This window comes from Corythoichthys intestinalis, chromosome 11 (genome assembly GCF_030265065.1).
Source record: "Corythoichthys intestinalis isolate RoL2023-P3 chromosome 11, ASM3026506v1, whole genome shotgun sequence".
Lineage (NCBI taxonomy): Eukaryota > Metazoa > Chordata > Actinopteri > Syngnathiformes > Syngnathidae > Corythoichthys > Corythoichthys intestinalis.
This window is the reverse complement of record NC_080405.1, coordinates 16,901,281-16,918,928: the sequence shown is the minus strand read 5'-3', so window position 1 is coordinate 16,918,928 and position 17,648 is coordinate 16,901,281. Positions and strand designations below refer to the sequence as shown.

The 17,648-nt window shown below is 40.7% G+C and overlaps 1 protein-coding gene across 7 annotated transcripts in view; it reads left to right on the top strand.

Annotated features, from left to right (window-relative positions):
• The window catches only part of med12 (mediator complex subunit 12), a 52,321-nt gene that overhangs the window by 32,561 nt on the left and 2,112 nt on the right, over positions 1-17,648 (top strand). For 2 of the 7 annotated variants that reach the window (XM_057850186.1, XM_057850187.1), the window contains exons 26-40: positions 2,306-2,485; positions 2,727-2,798; positions 2,892-3,055; positions 4,009-4,170; positions 4,240-4,441; positions 4,710-4,819; positions 4,903-5,038; positions 10,011-10,160; positions 10,398-10,763; positions 10,971-11,106; positions 14,789-15,048; positions 15,308-15,382; positions 16,364-16,593; positions 16,677-16,941; positions 17,267-17,479. In XM_057850186.1, coding sequence (XP_057706169.1) covers positions 2,306-2,485; positions 2,727-2,798; positions 2,892-3,055; positions 4,009-4,170; positions 4,240-4,441; positions 4,710-4,819; positions 4,903-5,038; positions 10,011-10,160; positions 10,398-10,763; positions 10,971-11,106; positions 14,789-15,048; positions 15,308-15,382; positions 16,364-16,593; positions 16,677-16,941; positions 17,267-17,479 — 2,721 coding nt within the window. The remainder of the gene's footprint in view (positions 1-2,305; positions 2,486-2,726; positions 2,799-2,891; positions 3,056-4,008; positions 4,171-4,239; positions 4,442-4,709; positions 4,820-4,902; positions 5,039-10,010; positions 10,161-10,397; positions 10,764-10,970; positions 11,107-14,788; positions 15,049-15,307; positions 15,383-16,363; positions 16,594-16,676; positions 16,942-17,266; positions 17,480-17,648) is intronic. The other 5 variants (XM_057850191.1, XM_057850188.1, XM_057850193.1 and 2 more) reach the window with 5 other exon arrangements.

The window sequence follows — 17,648 nt, the reverse complement described above, 5'->3', positions numbered from 1 at the left end:
GGTGTGTGAGGTAGGGAGGGGCCAAGTTATTGAGTGCTTTGTAAGTGAGAAGGATGATTTTTAACTGTATCCTTTATGAAATAGGAAGCCAGTGCAGTTTATGGAGGACGGGGGTAATGTGATTATTTGAAGAAACACTGTTCGGTTTATCCATTAATTGCTGTTTGTTTGGCTTAGATGGATCGTTATTAATAACTCCTTAAAGTGAATGTTTGGTTTCAATTTTAACCCAAATTTGTTTAGCTGTTTTGAAATGGTTCATTGGTATCAAACAGGCTGCTGCTAGTGTCCTTGTACCTTTTGGCCATTAGTTGTTCCTTCTAATTTTGGAAAACAAAAAACATAAAACGAGCCTAATTCCATTTTTGGGTTTTTATGTGTGTGAACAAAAAATAAGAAATGAATCGTCTCCTGTTTCCCCAATTAAAAACCGCTAATTCAATAATGGAAAACGAGCCCTATTCCAGTTTTCCAATATCTGTTTATTGAACTGAAGTCGAAAAACAAAATACGTTCAATTTTTGTGTTTTCCATGACGTTCGCTTTTACAATGAGCCATGACCCGGAAGGCGATGCTCTTCTTCTTAATATTATTATAAATTAAAGGTATGCGGCTGCAGCAGTCTTGTTCGTCTTGTTGAAGGAGAACATAGTCTTGTGGGTCAAGGCCAGTGTTGTCAGTAACGCATTAGTTAGTAACGCGTTAATCTAACGCGTTCATTTTTCTACACCAGTAATCTGATTAAAGTTACTTTCCTTAGTGTCTCTGCGTTCCTATTTTTGCATTGCCTCATAACGTATGTCGAATGAAGAATATTATAGCCATGTACGAAGAGCATTTTGAATAGAAAATGCTAAAATAAAAGGTTCCCGGTACGTGTTTCCATGAAAACCTCTTAGCTATTTCCTGTTTTGGTCTCGCGTCACGTGTTGTGGGACTGAGGCGGGTGGACATTTGCGCCGAGACGTTCCGAGGGAATGTTGATCTGTGGATATCCATGAATGAAGGTGAGTATTTTTCCTTCATTCTGGAGGGTATCAGCAAAAGGTTAGACCCCCTACATCCGCGGCCGTTTCGTAGCTTTGCCGTTGCAACGACGGGCATTCATCACTCCAAGTTGGCAAGCTTTGTTTACATCATATGCGTGTTGCACATTCATGCCGTGAGGTGATGTGTTTGTTTAGCATCTGTGGGATGTGTTGTAAGTCCGACTGAGTGTAAAGTGCTTAGTTGCCGCCATGTTTTGTGGCCAAAATGACTGCGTGTGTGTTGAGAGGAGTACTTCCGGGTTGTTAATGTGCACGGCTGCACACGCATCCTCGTCCGCCACCATCTTTGTGTTTATTGCACTGTACAATCCACTTGTGCGTTGTTGATTATTGTGCCGTCAGTTTGCATTGTTTTACATTGGCACTGATGTGCTGTTAACCATAAACCGAAATTCAGAAGTTTACACATTAGGCTTAATCTTAGAGTTAGTGGGGTTTAATTGGTCGGTGGAGTTGATTTCAACAAATTCCAAGCAGTTTGTCAGATATTTGTTAGTTTCAGGGCTCCGGAGTGGCTAAGCTAGCTTGAAATTCTGATATTCCCCTTTAAATTCAATCATCGGAAAGCCAATTACATGTGATGACATTTTTCTGTTGTCATTCTTATCTTGAGGCGGCAAAGGGAGAAAAATGGGTAAAAAGTAACTGATAGATTACTTTTAAAGTAACGTAGTTACTTTGATAATGAAGTAATCAGTAAGGTAGCTAGATTACTTTTTTTTAGGCGTAATCAGTAATTAAATTACTTTTTCAAGTAATCTGTGACAACACTGGTCAAGGCTCATTTTAAAAGCGAACTGAGTGGAAAACAAATATTGGCGTATTTTGTTTTTCGACTTCTGTTCAATAAGCTGATGTTGTAAAAACGGATTAAGGCTCGTTTTCCGTTATTAAATTACCAGTTTTTAATCGTGAAACGGGAGACGACTCATTTCGGGTTTTTTGCTAACACATAAAAAAAAAAAAAAAAACAGGATTAGGCTCATTTTCTGTTTTTTGTTTTCCAAAATTAGAAGGAAAAACAAATGGCCAAAAGGTACACGGAAACTGCTAGATTAAAATTGAGAGAAATGGAATTGTCACAGCGGCAATAAACACTCATGAACACTTATATTAGAAATTATAATTAGTGTATTTGCTTTCACAATATGGAAATGTCAAGAAAAAACAAATACAAGAACAGCATTTTGGCGTAAATAAATCTAAATCTAAATTTAATCCAAGCAGCAAGGGAAATAAAGCTTCTTTTCTACAGGAGTGGGTGGGAGAGCGCTGCCTGAAGTCTCTGTCAGAGGACAGCAGTGCCCTCCAGGACCCAGTCCTGGTAAACATTCAGGCCCAAAGGCTGCTGCAGCTCATTTGCTACCCTCATAGACAGCTGGACAGTGACGATGGCGACAACCCTCAGAGGCAGCGCATCAAACGCATCCTACAGGTTTACCTTCTTTTCCCACTTGTAACAAAAGATACCGGTAATCTTTTTTTGTTTATTTCTTCTGTTAAAAAAATATAGAACAATTGTTGTTAAATTGTTTGTGTTTGTGGATGACTGAAGGTTATTTAGATATTTAATTTGCTTGGCTTTGCTGCCGTCCTCTAGCAGTTTCATCATATCTTACGTGTGGCAAATAATCAAAATGGAAATGAGAAGTTGTGATAAAACCCTCTCCTTGTAGAATATGGACCAGTGGACAATGAGACAGTCATCCCTGGAGCTTCAGCTGATGATCAAACAGAGCACAAACAATGCAAGTGGACCTCATTGGATACTGAACCAATATGAACTATTAGTACCACTTTTGGACGTTTTAGATTAAACCTGTTGTGATTTCTCCTCACAGGAGCTTTATTCTCTGTTAGAGAACATTGCCAAGGCCACGATCGAGGTGTTTCAGAAATCAGCTGAGATGAACTCCAATAACCCCTCAGGGAATGGTGCAGCCCTCCAAAGTGGCTCTGCATCCAACAGCAGTAACACCACCAGCAAGATGAAACCTATTTTAAGGTAAGTGTGGTACACCCCTTGACAAAAACACAAAATCGTTTTTAAAAACCATTATCAACGTCTTGAGACTTCACTGCCCAAATCTTAGGCCAATCGAGCCAATGTGCTTTTCCCACTACTTAAAATTGTAAATGATTACTTTTCTTGTCATGACTAGGTGGTGCTATATTTAGAACAGAAAACTGTCAGAGAAGTACCGGTATTTAGATTTTGACTCTCACTATATTGATATTATGTGCATTTTTTGGCCCAACCAAATGTGGCTGTGGTGGCAATCCCGGAAGTGAATCACAGTCCTCAACCACAGTCTCTCATTTGCCAATTTTTTTTTTTTTTTAACCAACAAAGTGACTCATAGTCCACAAATGTATTGGGGAACTCCCTTGTAGTTTGCCTTGTTTTTGATTTTTTTTTTTACTATTGGTCGACTTTTTAGTGGCAGGCTGTTTGAAGATTTCATTCAACAAGCTGAAACAATATCTCAGCCAAACCTAACAGAATAGGACTGTGGGTGGTGCTACAGAGCCATTTTCCTGTAACTATATAAGGCATGTCATTTTTTTGTTGTTGTTTTTTTTGTTTTTTTGTTTTTTTTTGCATGTGCATAAAAAGTTTGGTGAGGTTTTGAGTATGTTTAGGCTTTCATAAATTATTCACTGCAAATAAAAATAATTTCTACTGATACAATAGGGACGTCACACCTCAGACCCTTAACACCTAGGTTAAAAACAAGTTGTTTTTCCTAATAAACACACTGGCTTTACAGAAATTATAGCAAGTTTCGAATTTGGTAACACCTTCCCTTTATGAACTTGCCCCTCTGTTTACTGCTATGTTGCTAGTATAAGTCATGGAAAAAAAGCAGGGATGTGCCTTCTTGACAATAATGTGATCTGCGAGCATTTATTTTGGTTGACATGTTGAGTTACATGATTGTGTGCATTCTGTTTTAGTTCATCTGAGCGGTCAGGTGTGTGGCTGGTGGCTCCGTTGATAGCCAAGCTACCCACCTCAGTTCAGGGTCACGTCCTCAAGGCAGCAGGGGAGGAGCTGGAGAAAGGACAGCACCTTGGTTCATCATCGCGAAAGGAGCGGGATCGCCAGAAGCAGAAAAGGTAACGGATAGTTACGTTTCATCGTTTTATGCTTGAATCATCTTTGATATATTTTCAAATCCATTTCAGTATGTCATTGCTGAGCCAGCAACCGTTCCTGTCTTTGGTGCTGACCTGCCTGAAAGGTCAGGATGAACAGCGCGAGGGTCTTCTCACCTCGCTCTACAGCCAAGTTCATCAGATCGTTACTAACTGGAGAGATGACCAGTACCAGGATGACTGCAAAGCCAAGCAAATGATGCACGAGGCTCTAAAGCTGCGACTCAATCTTGTAAGAGAACAACTTTATATATGCGCCCACTGCTTGTATAAGACTGAATTGATAATTAAATATATATGATAATTATATAATATATATATAATTATTAAATCATTAATGTTAAAAAAGGTATAAAGCTAGTTCATAACGGAATGTCACTTCATCCTAATTTTTTCCTTACACTGCAAAAGTGAAATCGCAGTTTTCCTTGGCAGTTGTCATTGCCATTTTGTCATGCAATGCATGAACACCAACTGTATGTTTCCCATGTGCTAACAAGGTGGGCGGCATGTTCGACACGGTGCAGCGCAGCACCCAGCAAACCACCGAATGGGCCGTCCTCCTGCTTGACATCATCAGCAGCGGAACCGTGGACATGCAGTCCAATAAGTAAGGCAGGCCTCTTTATCACTATCTACGTACGTTGTCGAAAATATGTGGGTGCGTAACTTGCAACATTACCTCTCCAACAGCGAACTCTTCACTACCGTACTGGACATGCTGAGTGTGCTGATTAATGGCACGCTGGCCGCTGACATGTCCAGCATCTCTCAGGGCAGCATGGAGGAGAATAAGAGAGCCTACATGAATCTGGTCAAGAAGCTCAGGGTAAGAACAACAACTGTTCTTCACTCTAGCGGAGAACTATTATGACATTTTATTTTCTGAAATGATTTATCCAAAACAAGACCCTACCCCGAGTGTATTTTCAACACATCCCAGGACCACTGTTTTGGTGCCGTCTGAAGGACTCCGCATACTTACTACGAGCATTATTTAGTACAAACTACTGTACATCCAATGGTGTAGGTTTGGTCTCAATGGTAGGGATGATATAACAGCATAATCTGCATGTACACTTTTTGCTGGGGACAGGACATTAACAAGACCAAACTGATTGGGTGAATGGGGGTCAGGGCTACATTTCTCACGAATATCAACCTAATTAATTGATAGGCTAAATGATCAATGCAAAATAAATCTGTATTGATTTACTGTAATTTCTGAACTATTTGGGGGGGCCCTGATTACAAGCCTCACCTAGTACATTTTTAAAGGAAAAACCATTTTCTACATACATAAGCCTCTCCTGCCTATAAGCCGCGTGTGCCCAATTAGTAACATGAGATATTGACAAAGAAATAGAGTTTTCAAAATTTTAATAACACACCTTAACTTTTCGTTCCAAACAGCGCCAGCAAACACGGCAGTTATATAGAGCCTACCCACGTACCACGTGCTCGCTGTATGGTTCCGCCCACTTGTCCGTCATTTTGACTCTGTATTAGCATTGTTTTCAATTGATGGCGGAATTTAAAATGCATTTCATGGAAGACCCGGTGCTTTCTGATGCTGCAAACCCACTGGATCTGTTGCATAAAAGGCGTTATGAGGAAAAGCTTCGTTCTATACAGTCGCCAGATCCATATTTGATGCCCAAATCGATGTTTTTCGACCCACTGTCTTCGCCCTGTCTGCCTGACATCTGCTACGCAGATATTTACAATTATCTTGTCTACACTAAATCAGCCTATTCTCACGAAAATATGAAAAACTTCAAGAGCTTGGAGGCTTATAAATACTTCGTTGCTGGTTGGGTGAAACAGGTCCTCGTCCACGAAAATTCGGCAGGAATCTATCTTGTGCTTGGAAAGGCGAGTTACGAAATTTTCAATTCAAAATCTTTTGTTATTGCTAACATCCACTGTCAAGTCTAATGTATTTCATGTCGTTTGTCAATGGAGTTAAGGCTTTTAATGTTTATATGGTTTAGCGATAGCACTCTCACTACATACATACGTGTATGTTGTCGGCGATTAGCCTAGCAATGATCTTAATTGTGGTTATTTGTCAGCCCCGTAGACGAGGCCAGTTTCTTTCACTTGGTACCAGCTAAATATTATTCAAAAAATAACGATGGTGGAAGAAAGGGAAGTCACAAACATCTTGAATTTGAAACTATGTCGTACTACGTCGTATGTTGTCGGCGATTAGCCTAGCAATGATCTTAATTGTGGTTGTCAGGCCAAAACCCTCTAAATATATATTAAATGCATCTTACCGGATATAAAATGACTACTACATAGTCTGTGGTGATTTTTTGGTGTCCAGTTTTCACGTCGAATTGCAGCCGTCCATTTCGCTCTCCTCTTTGTATCCCTCGGAATACGGTAAAACTTCAAGTCTCTCCTTCCATCTTCTCTGTTAGTGCAACCAACAGCCACACACGCCTTCACCATTTTGATTATTAATGTTAAGGAGCAGAAAAACACGCCGTAAATAGGAGAAATGTACGTAGCCGTAACAGGTTAACACTATGTTTTGACGGACAAGTGGGTGGAACCATACAGCGAGCACGTGGTACGTGGGTAGGCTCTATAGCGGCGGCACGGTAGTTACATAGCATCAGCACGGCGGTACAGCACTAATTGGGCTGGTTATTAAAAACATAAAAGTCTTTGTTAGCAATCTTCATCTTACTCCTGTGCACTCAAACCATGGAAGTCTTCACCCTCAGTGTCTGATATGAAGACGCTCAGATACACTTCGCCACGCACCTACTCAGTGTCTCCTTCAATGTCTCCCATAATGAGGCAAATTCACTCATGAGCCCGTGCCGTCCTCCTCGTCACGCAGCAGACAGGCCCCTCGAAACCCGTTGGTGATGGCGGACTTCTTTCACACCGCTTCACGCTGGCAGGCTCCCCCGGCATACCTGTGCAATAGCTGCTCTTCCCACGAGGCGAGTCTTGGCAAACGATCTCTCGCCGCGAGTCATCAAAACTTCCCATACAACTTGGATGGCCAATTAAATTTTTTCTAGGGTTTTCCATGTTGCAGATCTGCCAATTCTACTCATGCACAAAGACCAGGGTCCGCCACCTCTATTCATGCACAATGTACAAAGTTAAACCACCGGTAATAGTGCAAACTAGCGTCTTCCTCGACACTTATATTCCACGTGTCTCATTCCCACATTCCATGCTCGAGCGCCCCGGGCGGCCGTCAGAAAAATGCACAAATTGGCCGCATCACTGCACACGCCGCAGTATCCAAAATGAGGGGAAAAAAGTAGCGGATTGTAGTTCGGAAATTACGGTATGTTAACTTTCATATGTATTGGTTCAAGTGATAAACTGTTCGATTCAAACCTTTGTTTTCAAAAACTACTAAAGATGAAAACATAAATGTCTGGATTTTATTAACAAATTTAAATTGCAATATTTGAACGTAACTTGAATTACATTAACATACCCAATAAATACAAACCTGCTATTGAAATGTTAACTATCCAGGAATTCAAAAAAATAAATATTTGTCTTAAGACCACTCAACATTGTCTGTCTAAATAAATTAATTCAATATAACTGAAAAAAACGTCTTAGTCAGGGAATAACAAAAATAAATAAAAATTGAGTTTTCCTTCAGATAAAACACTACTGCTTTTGTCCACAAGCACAGTCAAACTCAACAGAAAATGAAAGCTTGTTCGGGCTGCTTTAAGGCAAGGCAAGGCAAATTTATTTATATAGCACAATTCAACACAAGGCAATTCAAAGTGCTTTACACCGCATGATTAGAGAAATCACATTAAATCAATAGAATGTAAAAATAAAGACAATCGAAACAGGACATAAAAATCACATTTAATCACGAATAAAAGAGAAAAAAAAAGTCACTACTAATAATTGAATTCAGCAATGAAGTTAAAGCACAAGAGGAATAGAAAACAAATAGATTGAAATATATGGATAGTTATGGATATGCTGTGCTAAACAAGAGCGTTTTTAGCCCTGATTTAAAGGAGCGATCAGTTTGAGCATACGTCAGACCTTCAGGTAACTTGTTCCAGAGGTGAGGAGCGTAATAACTAAATGCTGCCTCACCATGCTTGGTTCTTGTTCTTGGAACATACAGGAGACCGGTTCCAGACGACCTTAGGGGTCTAGATGTTTCATAGAAATCTAACAAATCAAGCATGTATTTTGGTCCAAGGCCATTAAGTGTTTTGTAGACGAGCAGTAGTATTTATTTTATCATCTATCCTTTGACTCACTGGAAGCCAGTGTAACAATTTCAAAACGGGAGTAATGTGGTCCAGTTTCCTTGTATTTGTTGGGACTCTGGCTGCAGCATTCTGTATTAGCTGCAGCTTCCTGACTTTTTTATTTTTTTTATTTTTAATCAAGACCTTTAAATATACCGTTGCAATAGTCCAATCTGCTGAAAAATGAATGCATCCATAGGTTTTTCCATGTCTTGTTGAGTCAGAAGCCCCTTAATTCTGGCTATAGTTTTTTAGGTGGTAATAAGCAGAAATAGTGACAGACTTTAGATGGCTATCAAATTTTAAGCCTGAGTCAATAATTACGCCAAGATTTCTGACTTGATTTGTAGCTGTAAGTGACATTGTGCTAAGGTGCCTGCTTATCTTTGACCTTTCCTGTTTTTTGGCCCAAAAATGATCACTTCTGTCTTCTCCACATTTAACTGGAGAAAATTCTGGCACATCCATTCATTGATTTGATGAATGTATTTACTCAGGGAGACTAAGGCTATAATTGTGTGGGGACACAGAAATGTAGAGTTGTGTGTCATCTGCATAGTGGTGATAGATGTAATACTGTTCCATAATCTGAGCTAGAGGAAGCATATAGATGTTAAATAAGAGTGGTCCAAGAATTGACCCTTAAGGGACTCCACACGTAAATTTGGTTCGTTCTGACTGATGGTTTTCGATTGACACAAGGCCACATAAGTCACACAAAAATGAAAATTGGGGAGAAGGGAGTAAACCTCGGTTCACTACATTTTTCATGGTTTAAGGAAAAGACACATACAGGAGGACACTTCTCTCTAAGCAGCTTCCTTCTCGAGTTTTGCAGGTTAGCAAATTCACACAGTTTAATGTTAAGATAACTCAGGTCGGATTTTCAGTAGCAAAATTTGTGGTGTGTTCCCCTCCTCCACAACATTGACGTCTTTTACATTACTTACAGTGGCTGCTGGTACTGCTGGCTGGAAAAAAAAAACTTGTAATATCCCTCCTCTTTGAAGGGGCAGAGGAGGCGCATGTTGGCAACGTGTTCTATAAGTAATCAACCAATCAAACATGCGTTTGAGGGGAAAAAAGGGACTGGCATTCAGCAAGTGAAAAGGGGTAAATGTAAGTCTGAACATAATGAAAATAATTCACTTAATAATGGCAGGGTCAATTCTATCCTTATGGGAAGACAATCTCAATGACCTATATAACTGAAGTCATTATATAATGCAAATAAGGTTGCTTAAAAGTTGGTGGAAACAATTTGAGCATCCTAAAAAGTTGGTAGTGTTATTTCCCTACCGTCCCTATGCAAACCTACGCTCTTGTGTACATCATTTGTATAATATTAAATTTGGGGGGGGGGGGGGGGGGGGGGGAATCCTTATTTTCCTTGACAACATATCCCAAATTGTCCATTCGCCTCTACGTGCAGAAAATCTAAATCAGTAGGATCCTTAAAAAAGGTTTTTAAAAAATTGTGACCGATGGGGGATTTTTCTTGCTTATTTATAATATTTATGTTGACATCCATAGAAAGAGCTTGGGGATCGGCAGCTAGAGAGCTTGGAGAAGGTTCGCCAGCTGCTACCACTACCCAAGCAAACACGTGATGTCATCACGTGTGAACCTCAGGGCTCACTCATCGACACCAAGGGTAACAAGATAGCTGGTTTTGAAAAAGAGGTAAGCAGCACTTGATTGACTGGGATCCCTGAGCTATTTTAATCCATTTTTAGACGACTGATTATTAATGTTATCAAGCCTCCTGTAATATTTTTGCTTCAACTTGGCTCTCGCGATTTTGTTTTTAAAAAAAAAAAAAAAGAAAAAAAGAAAAAAAAAGGTAAAATTAACATCTCAAATGTTTGGTGACCGGTTGACGATACTGATTGTGAGTACTGAATAATATATTCTAATTAGGGGCTTCAAGTGTCAACAAAGCAGAAAATCTCTCCATGGGACGTTTTTGAGGGACTCAAACATTCAGCACCTCTCTCGTGGGGATGGTTCGGTACGGTGCGCATGGACCGCAAGGTGACAAAGTTCGAGGAGCAACAGCGCTTCCTTCTCTACCACACACATCTGAAGCCCAAGCCTCGCAGCTACTACCTGGAGCCACTCCCACTGCCACCTGAAGAAGAGGAGCCACTGACACCCATCTCACAGGAGCCTGAGAAGAAGATGATGGAAGCAGTGAAGCCGGAGAAAAATGTACCCACCATGCCTTCGGATTCCAACAAGAAGAAGTCCAACAAGAAGAAAAAAACTCCATCGGCAAAGACTGAGGTTTGAAACGCGCTTTTTGTTACAATACAAATGTTTGAATGAAATATATTGCATTGGATATTTAGTTATTGAGCTCTTTACACTTTTACTCTTTTTATACATCTTTTTATTTGAGCTTTTTGATGAATGTATCTGATTCAGTAGTTTTCAGTCAAACCTAAAGAAACTATGAATTCAATAAATCCTTTTACTTTTACTTTTCTAAAGGACTGTGTGAACCGCACTTCTGGCATGAGCTACGGGACAAACATGCCACCAGAGCTCATGCAGAATCACTACAGTAGGCTTCCCTATGGCCAGCAGGGCATGGGCATGTACACACAGAGCCAACTTCTACCTCCTGGTCAGTATTTAATACCTGCAAATTTAAAGGAGAAATTCTAGACTCTTTTTTTTTTGCACATTTAAAGCAGTTTCCAATCTTGGTGCACCGATGACCATTGGTGGATGAAGTCTTCACTTTTTTTTACTTAAAGTACAGATACAGGGGCAAACAAAATTACTTAAAAATACAAGTATCGAAGAAAAAAAATGTGTTTATACACTGCTGGCCCGAAGTATTGGCACCCCTGCAATTCTGTCAGATTAATGCTCAATTTCTCCCAGAAAATGATTGCAATTACAAATGCTTTGGTAGTTATATCTTCATTTATTTTGCCTGCAATGAAAAAACACAAAAGAGAATGAGAAAAAATTAAATCATTATCATTTTACACAAAACTCCAAAAATGGGCCGGACAAAAGTACTAACACCCTCAGCCTAATACTTGGTAGCACAACCTTTAGACAGAATAACTGCGAACAACCGCTTCCGGTATCCATCAATGAGTTTCTTACAGTGCTCTGCTGGAATTTTACACCATTCTCCTTTGGCCAACTGCTCCAGGTCTCTGAGATTTGAAGGGTGCCATATCCAAACTGCCATTTTCAGATCTCTCGACAGGTGTTCTATGGGATTCAGGTCTGGACCAATTGCTGGCCACTTTAGAAGTCTCCCTTGCTTTCTTTCAAACAAATTTTCTAGTGCTTTTTGAAGTGTTTTCTGGGTCATTGTCCTGCTAGAAGACCCATGACCTCTGAGGGAGACCCAGCTTTCTCACACTGTGCCCTACATCATGCTGCAAAATTTGTTAGTCGTCTTCAGACTTCATAATTGCTTGCACACGCTCAAGCAGTCTAGTGCCAGTGGCACCAAAGCAACCCCAAAACATCAGGGAACCTCCGCCATGTTTGACTGTGGGGACTGTTTTCTTTTCGTTGAAGGCCTCGATTTTTTTCCTATAAACTCCATGTTGATGCCTTTTTCCCAAAAAGCTCTACGTTTGTCTCATCTGACCAGAGAACATTCTTCCAAAACATTTTTGGCTTTCTCAGGTAAGTTTTGGCAAACTCCAGCTTGGCTTTTTTATGTCTCTGGGTCAGAAGTGGGGTCTTCCTGGGTATCCTACCATAGAGTCCCTTTTAATTCAGACGCCGACGGATAGTACGGTTTGACTCTGTTGTACCCTCGTACTGCAGGACAGCTTGAACTTGTTTGGCTCTTAGTCGAGGTTCTTTATCCACCATCCGCACAGTCTTTCGTTGAAATCTCTCGTCATTTTTTCTTTTCCGTCCATATGTAGGGAGGTTAGCCACAATGCCATGGGCTTTACATTTATTGATGACACTGCGCACGGTAGACACGGGAACATTCAGGTCTTTGGAGATGGACTTGTAGCCTTGAGATTGCCCATGCTTCCACACAATTTTGCTTCTCAAGTCCTCAGACAGTTCTTTGGTCTTCTCTTCTCCATGCTCAATCTGGTACACACAAGGACACAGGACAGCGGTTGAGTCAGCATTAATCCATTTTAACTGGCTGCAAGTGTGATTTAGTTATTGCCACCACCTGTTATGTGCCACAGGTAAGTAACAGGTGCTGTTAAGTACACAAATTAGAGAAGCATCACATGATTTTTCAAATGGTGCCATTACTTTTGTCTGGCCCATTTTTGGAGTTGATATGAAATATAATAATTAAAAAAAAAAAATCTATTCTCTTTTGGTTTTTTTCATTGCAAGAAAAATAAATGAAGATATTACTACCGGAGCATTTATAATGGCAATCATTTTCTGGGAGAAATTGAGCATTATCTGACAGAATTGCAGGGGGGCTAATACTTTTGGCCAACAGTGTATATACATATACTGTATTTATACAGAGATCTGAGACAATATTCAAAGAACCAGAGAATACATTGACTGCTTGATTTTATTTAAAACTGCAGAATGGAAAAAACAAGCGTAATTTACTGCATTGTAAACAGAAGCTTAACAAGCTCAAAAAACCCTACAATGTAGCTTAACGGTAGATTGCAAGCAGCTATCAGGTCCACACCCCCATCTACTGTACAAGAGTGTGCGGCACTCATCTGAAGGCACGTTGCTCTCACTGTTGTCTTTTCTTGGTCAATATCTTGTTCACCTGTCTAATCTTGCTTGTACTCATGTTGCTGCATCTAGTGCTCAATTACGGTACAGTTGCACGAGGCTTATTCATTGCACTGCAGGCATGAAAACAAAACTATCAATACACAATGAGAAAAAAAACAATAGTAACGTGTAACGCAGGTGACTATTTGAAAAGTAGTGGAGTAAAAAGAACTGATATGTGCTGTAAAATGTTGTGAAGTAAAAGTTTGCTTGGTTGATCGATTAGTGTACTTTTAGTGTAGTTAGATCAGTGCTTCTCAGTTATTTTCTGTTACGCCCCCCCAAGGAAGACGTAAATTTTTCGCGCCCCCCCCCCCAAACTCTGCCGCCACTGTAAATAGTATCATTTGTCTATAATATTACTATTATAAGTACACCTCTGCCTCACATTGCATCCTTTTTTCTATTAGAGAAAATAACAGAGATCAACTTATGAAGTATAACTTTATTAACATTGTTTTGTTTGTAACAGAAAACACTTAACGCGCATCAATTTGCCTGAATTAAAATTTTTTTTTTTTAAAAAGTCACATCCAAACTGTAAAAATGCACTCAAGGTAAATTTTTGACCATTTTATACTGAAAAATAAAATCAGTAAATAATAACAAATTCAAATTGATTAGAAACGTGAACTCATGAGGACAATATGCCAAAAAATTTGACCGAAAAAACAAAACTGAATAGAAGGGGGGAAAAAAAGTGTCTTTGGACAAAAGGACAATTTTTATTTTCGCTGCTCACAGTATCACCTCCAGTTTGCAATGGTGTGGGGTTATTTTTCACTGAGCATGCTAACAGTGCTCACTGGTTTACTGTTATAACACTGACAAAGCGGGACGATTGTTGGCAATATTCGGCACGTTTTCGCTGAAAAACAACCAAGCGGCTTATCGATTAGATTGGGGTCTCTTTAAGTGGCGTCTTATTTGATTTGGCTTCCGGCTGTCCGCTATAATTAATTTTTAGACACAGTAAACAGTGGTCTTTCCTCATCTACCACTGTATTAATTGTCAAAGCCAAAAGGCAAACGGCCTGAAAAAAGCGCATTCTTGACGGCCGAGGGAGAACCGTAGGTGAGGGCGGTGGTCGTGACGATCCCAAGCCGAAAATGGCACTTCTCGGGCGGACACGTGAGAACTGGAGAAGACAGTGGGTCGCAGCATGAGTCCGGCCGGAAAACGACTTTCAAAAACGGCGCACAGCTCTCCAGCTCACCATGAGTCTCTTCCGTGAGCGCTTGCTTACTTCAAAAATACTGCGCGCACTTTGAAAATAAGAGCGCCACTGCCACCCACTTAGTGGATGTGCAAGTACACTTTATTCTAGTACGGCAAAAAAAAAAAAAAGCATGTTCCCCGAGGTCACACGCGCCACCCCTGGCATCGCTCTGTGCCCCCCTTGGGGGGCGCGCCCCACTATTTGAGAAGTACTGAGTTAGATAGTGATTAGATGTCTAGCGCCGTCAATGACAGCCGATGAGAAAATCTTATGTTTGTTTATGTTTGCTTCATCATCCTTTTGCACACAATTATGTGGGTTCTCCTCCCGCAGGAGGGCCCGGTTTAGATCCACCCTACAGGCCTGCCCGCAACCCACCAATGAACAAGATGATGACAACGCCACGGCCCAACTATGCGGGCATGATGCCCACGATGCAGGGCAACATGCCTGGCATGATGGGTCTGGAGAAGCAGTATCAAATGGTCTACAAGCCTCAGCCTAACATGCAGCAGAGCCAGATGTTGCGCCACCAGCTGCAGGTCAGACTGGTGAGTCAGGCTCCACTGACAGGTCAAACTGCTCCTCACCAGGTAGAGTTCACTCAACGCTCTAGTTAGTAAGATCATGTAGAAGTAGATCATTCTCTAAGATGCTTGGACTCGCTTTGCGTGCGTTGTTTACACTGTGATATACAGTATGTGAGTGTGTGTGATTGGTTTTATACAGTCTCTGGATCTTTTTTGTTGCAAACTAAAATCACCTCAGTTTTTAAAAGGCTCACATGTGTAAACCTCTTCTAGAATGTTCTTTTACTGCTTTGGCCAACACACTGAAGCTTTGTTATTTCAGAATCACAGCATGATGGGGCAGCAGATTAGACAAATGGCACCCAACCAACCGTACACGTCAATGCAGCCATCTCAAGTAAGTCTATCTTTAACAAACTAATAAATCACATACACTCACTGTACACTGATGTGTATTACACAGTGTTTCCTCAAATACTATAGTGGTTTTCTGTTTAGTTTTTTAATGTGAATACATACATCATGAATTTTGCGCTGAAGCTTGGTTTGAAGGAAATTGTGAATCTTACCGTATTTACGATATCAACAATAAACATCACAATTGGGTTTTTTTTTTCTAAAATCATCCAGCCCTGTTTGTGGGACTTCGGTTGAGATTTAACTATAAAGGTTATATAGAATAAGAAAATCCCAGCATTACATTAGTTCATGTCATCGCTCTCTCTCCACATCTGACATTAAGAGTTGAAATTAAATTTTAAGTAAAAGCGGTGACCAGAATTGGCCATAAAATGCAGAGGAAACTCCAGCCTGTGCTGTGCTAGCCAATAGCAACCGTAGTGACACTTCTTACTTGGAGGTAATCTTGTTGTAAATTTAATCTATTGAGAAAGTTATTTGTGTTGTTTAAAATTAATTAAAATGATTTCTAGGTTCAACAATACTGCAGTTATTTCTACTAACCGCTAGATGTCAGTGCATGCCTGTTGAACTTTTGATATTTCCAATTCTATTCTGTCAAAAGTCAGTGTTGTGAAAAAGAGTAAGTGTTGTTATTGGAAAAGAACAACAGAGCTGAAAGAGAAGCAGATGAGTGTGCTACATCGCAATCCTGTTGTAAAATGCGCCTCTTCTTGTTCAAAGTAATGGGAATAGACATCCAGGAGCGATGTCCGGCCATTCTTTTTAGAAGCTACAGCTAGGTTCCTACAAATCTAAAGCACATTTTAAAAACAAACCCATGGAGTAATGCTTAAGTGTGAAGGCAAACTGTGCACGGCATTGTCGCAGTGATATCAATGTGTTGAAACAGCTGTCGAAATGATTCCATCACACTTTGTGGATCATTCCCGGTCTTCTGTTTTTTTTTTCTGTCCAGAACTTATCTCAGGGCTACACGTCATACGGCTCACACATGGGCATTCAGCCGCACCCGTCCCAAAGTGGTGCCATTGTGCCCTCGTCCTACGGGACCCAGAATTTCCAGGGCACCCACCCGGGGACAAACCCGGCCGTGGTGGATCCTCTGAGGCAAATGCAGCAGAGGCCCAGTGGTTACGTTCACCAGCAGGCACCAGGATATGCACACAATATGCAGAATGCACAGAGGTCAGTTTGTCATGTTGTTTCCCTTATAAACTTCCTCGATCTTTACACACGTTACATTATCTTCCTGTGCTGTTCAACCTCAGGTTTACCCACCAGCCCATCCAGCAGAATCCCGTCATGCACAGTCTTGGTCAAATGGGAGGCCAGGGAGGCCATCCGGGCATGAGGCCCAATCAGATGCTGACAGAACAGCAGCAGCAGCAACAACAACAACAGCAACAACAACAGCAACAACAACAACAACAACAGCAGCAGCAGCAGCAGCAACAACAACAACAACAACAACAGCAACAAGCAGCAGCAGCACAGCAACAGCAGCAGCAGTACCACCTCAGACAAGCACTCAGAGTACGTAGCTCACAGAAGCTTATCCATTTCCACAAATACAGTACTTTGGTAAAAGAGCTGCTGTAAAAATACCAAAAACATGTTAGTGAAGTCCTTAGTATTAGTACAAATGAACTTTTTTTAAATTCACATTTTTAATTCTTGAGATTTTTTTGAATATACAGGTACTGTAGGAAAAATGTACCGTAGTTTTGCATTGACTTATTTGAAGATGGTCACCTTACGATGAACCACGGTAGTGTCAATCCACACATTTTCAGGGAAAAAACCGATTCAAAACATAGCCATGGCAGGAATTTAAGCATATGCAATTGTGTCCAAGCAGCAGCAGCAGCAAGCCCAACAAGTGCAACAGCAGCAGCAACAAGTCCAGTCCCAGCAGGTCCCTCCACAGCAGCAGGTTCCTCAGCAACAACAGCAGCCGCAACAGCAACAGCAGCAGCAGGTGTCAGGCGTGCCTCCACCAGGGCAGCAACAGAACCAGGGCCTAGGCATGCAGCCGCTACCGCCACAGCAACCCATGGTACGACCCAACACAGTAAGACTTGACACAAATGTGTTTATCCTTCTTATTGTGTGTCGTACAGTATCGCACCAAATTCATATAATACTCTTAAATATTTCTAGATTGTAATATAATATATATTCTATATTTTAAACCTACACTTACATGTTTTAGCTCAACTTAATGCATTTTGTGTGCACTT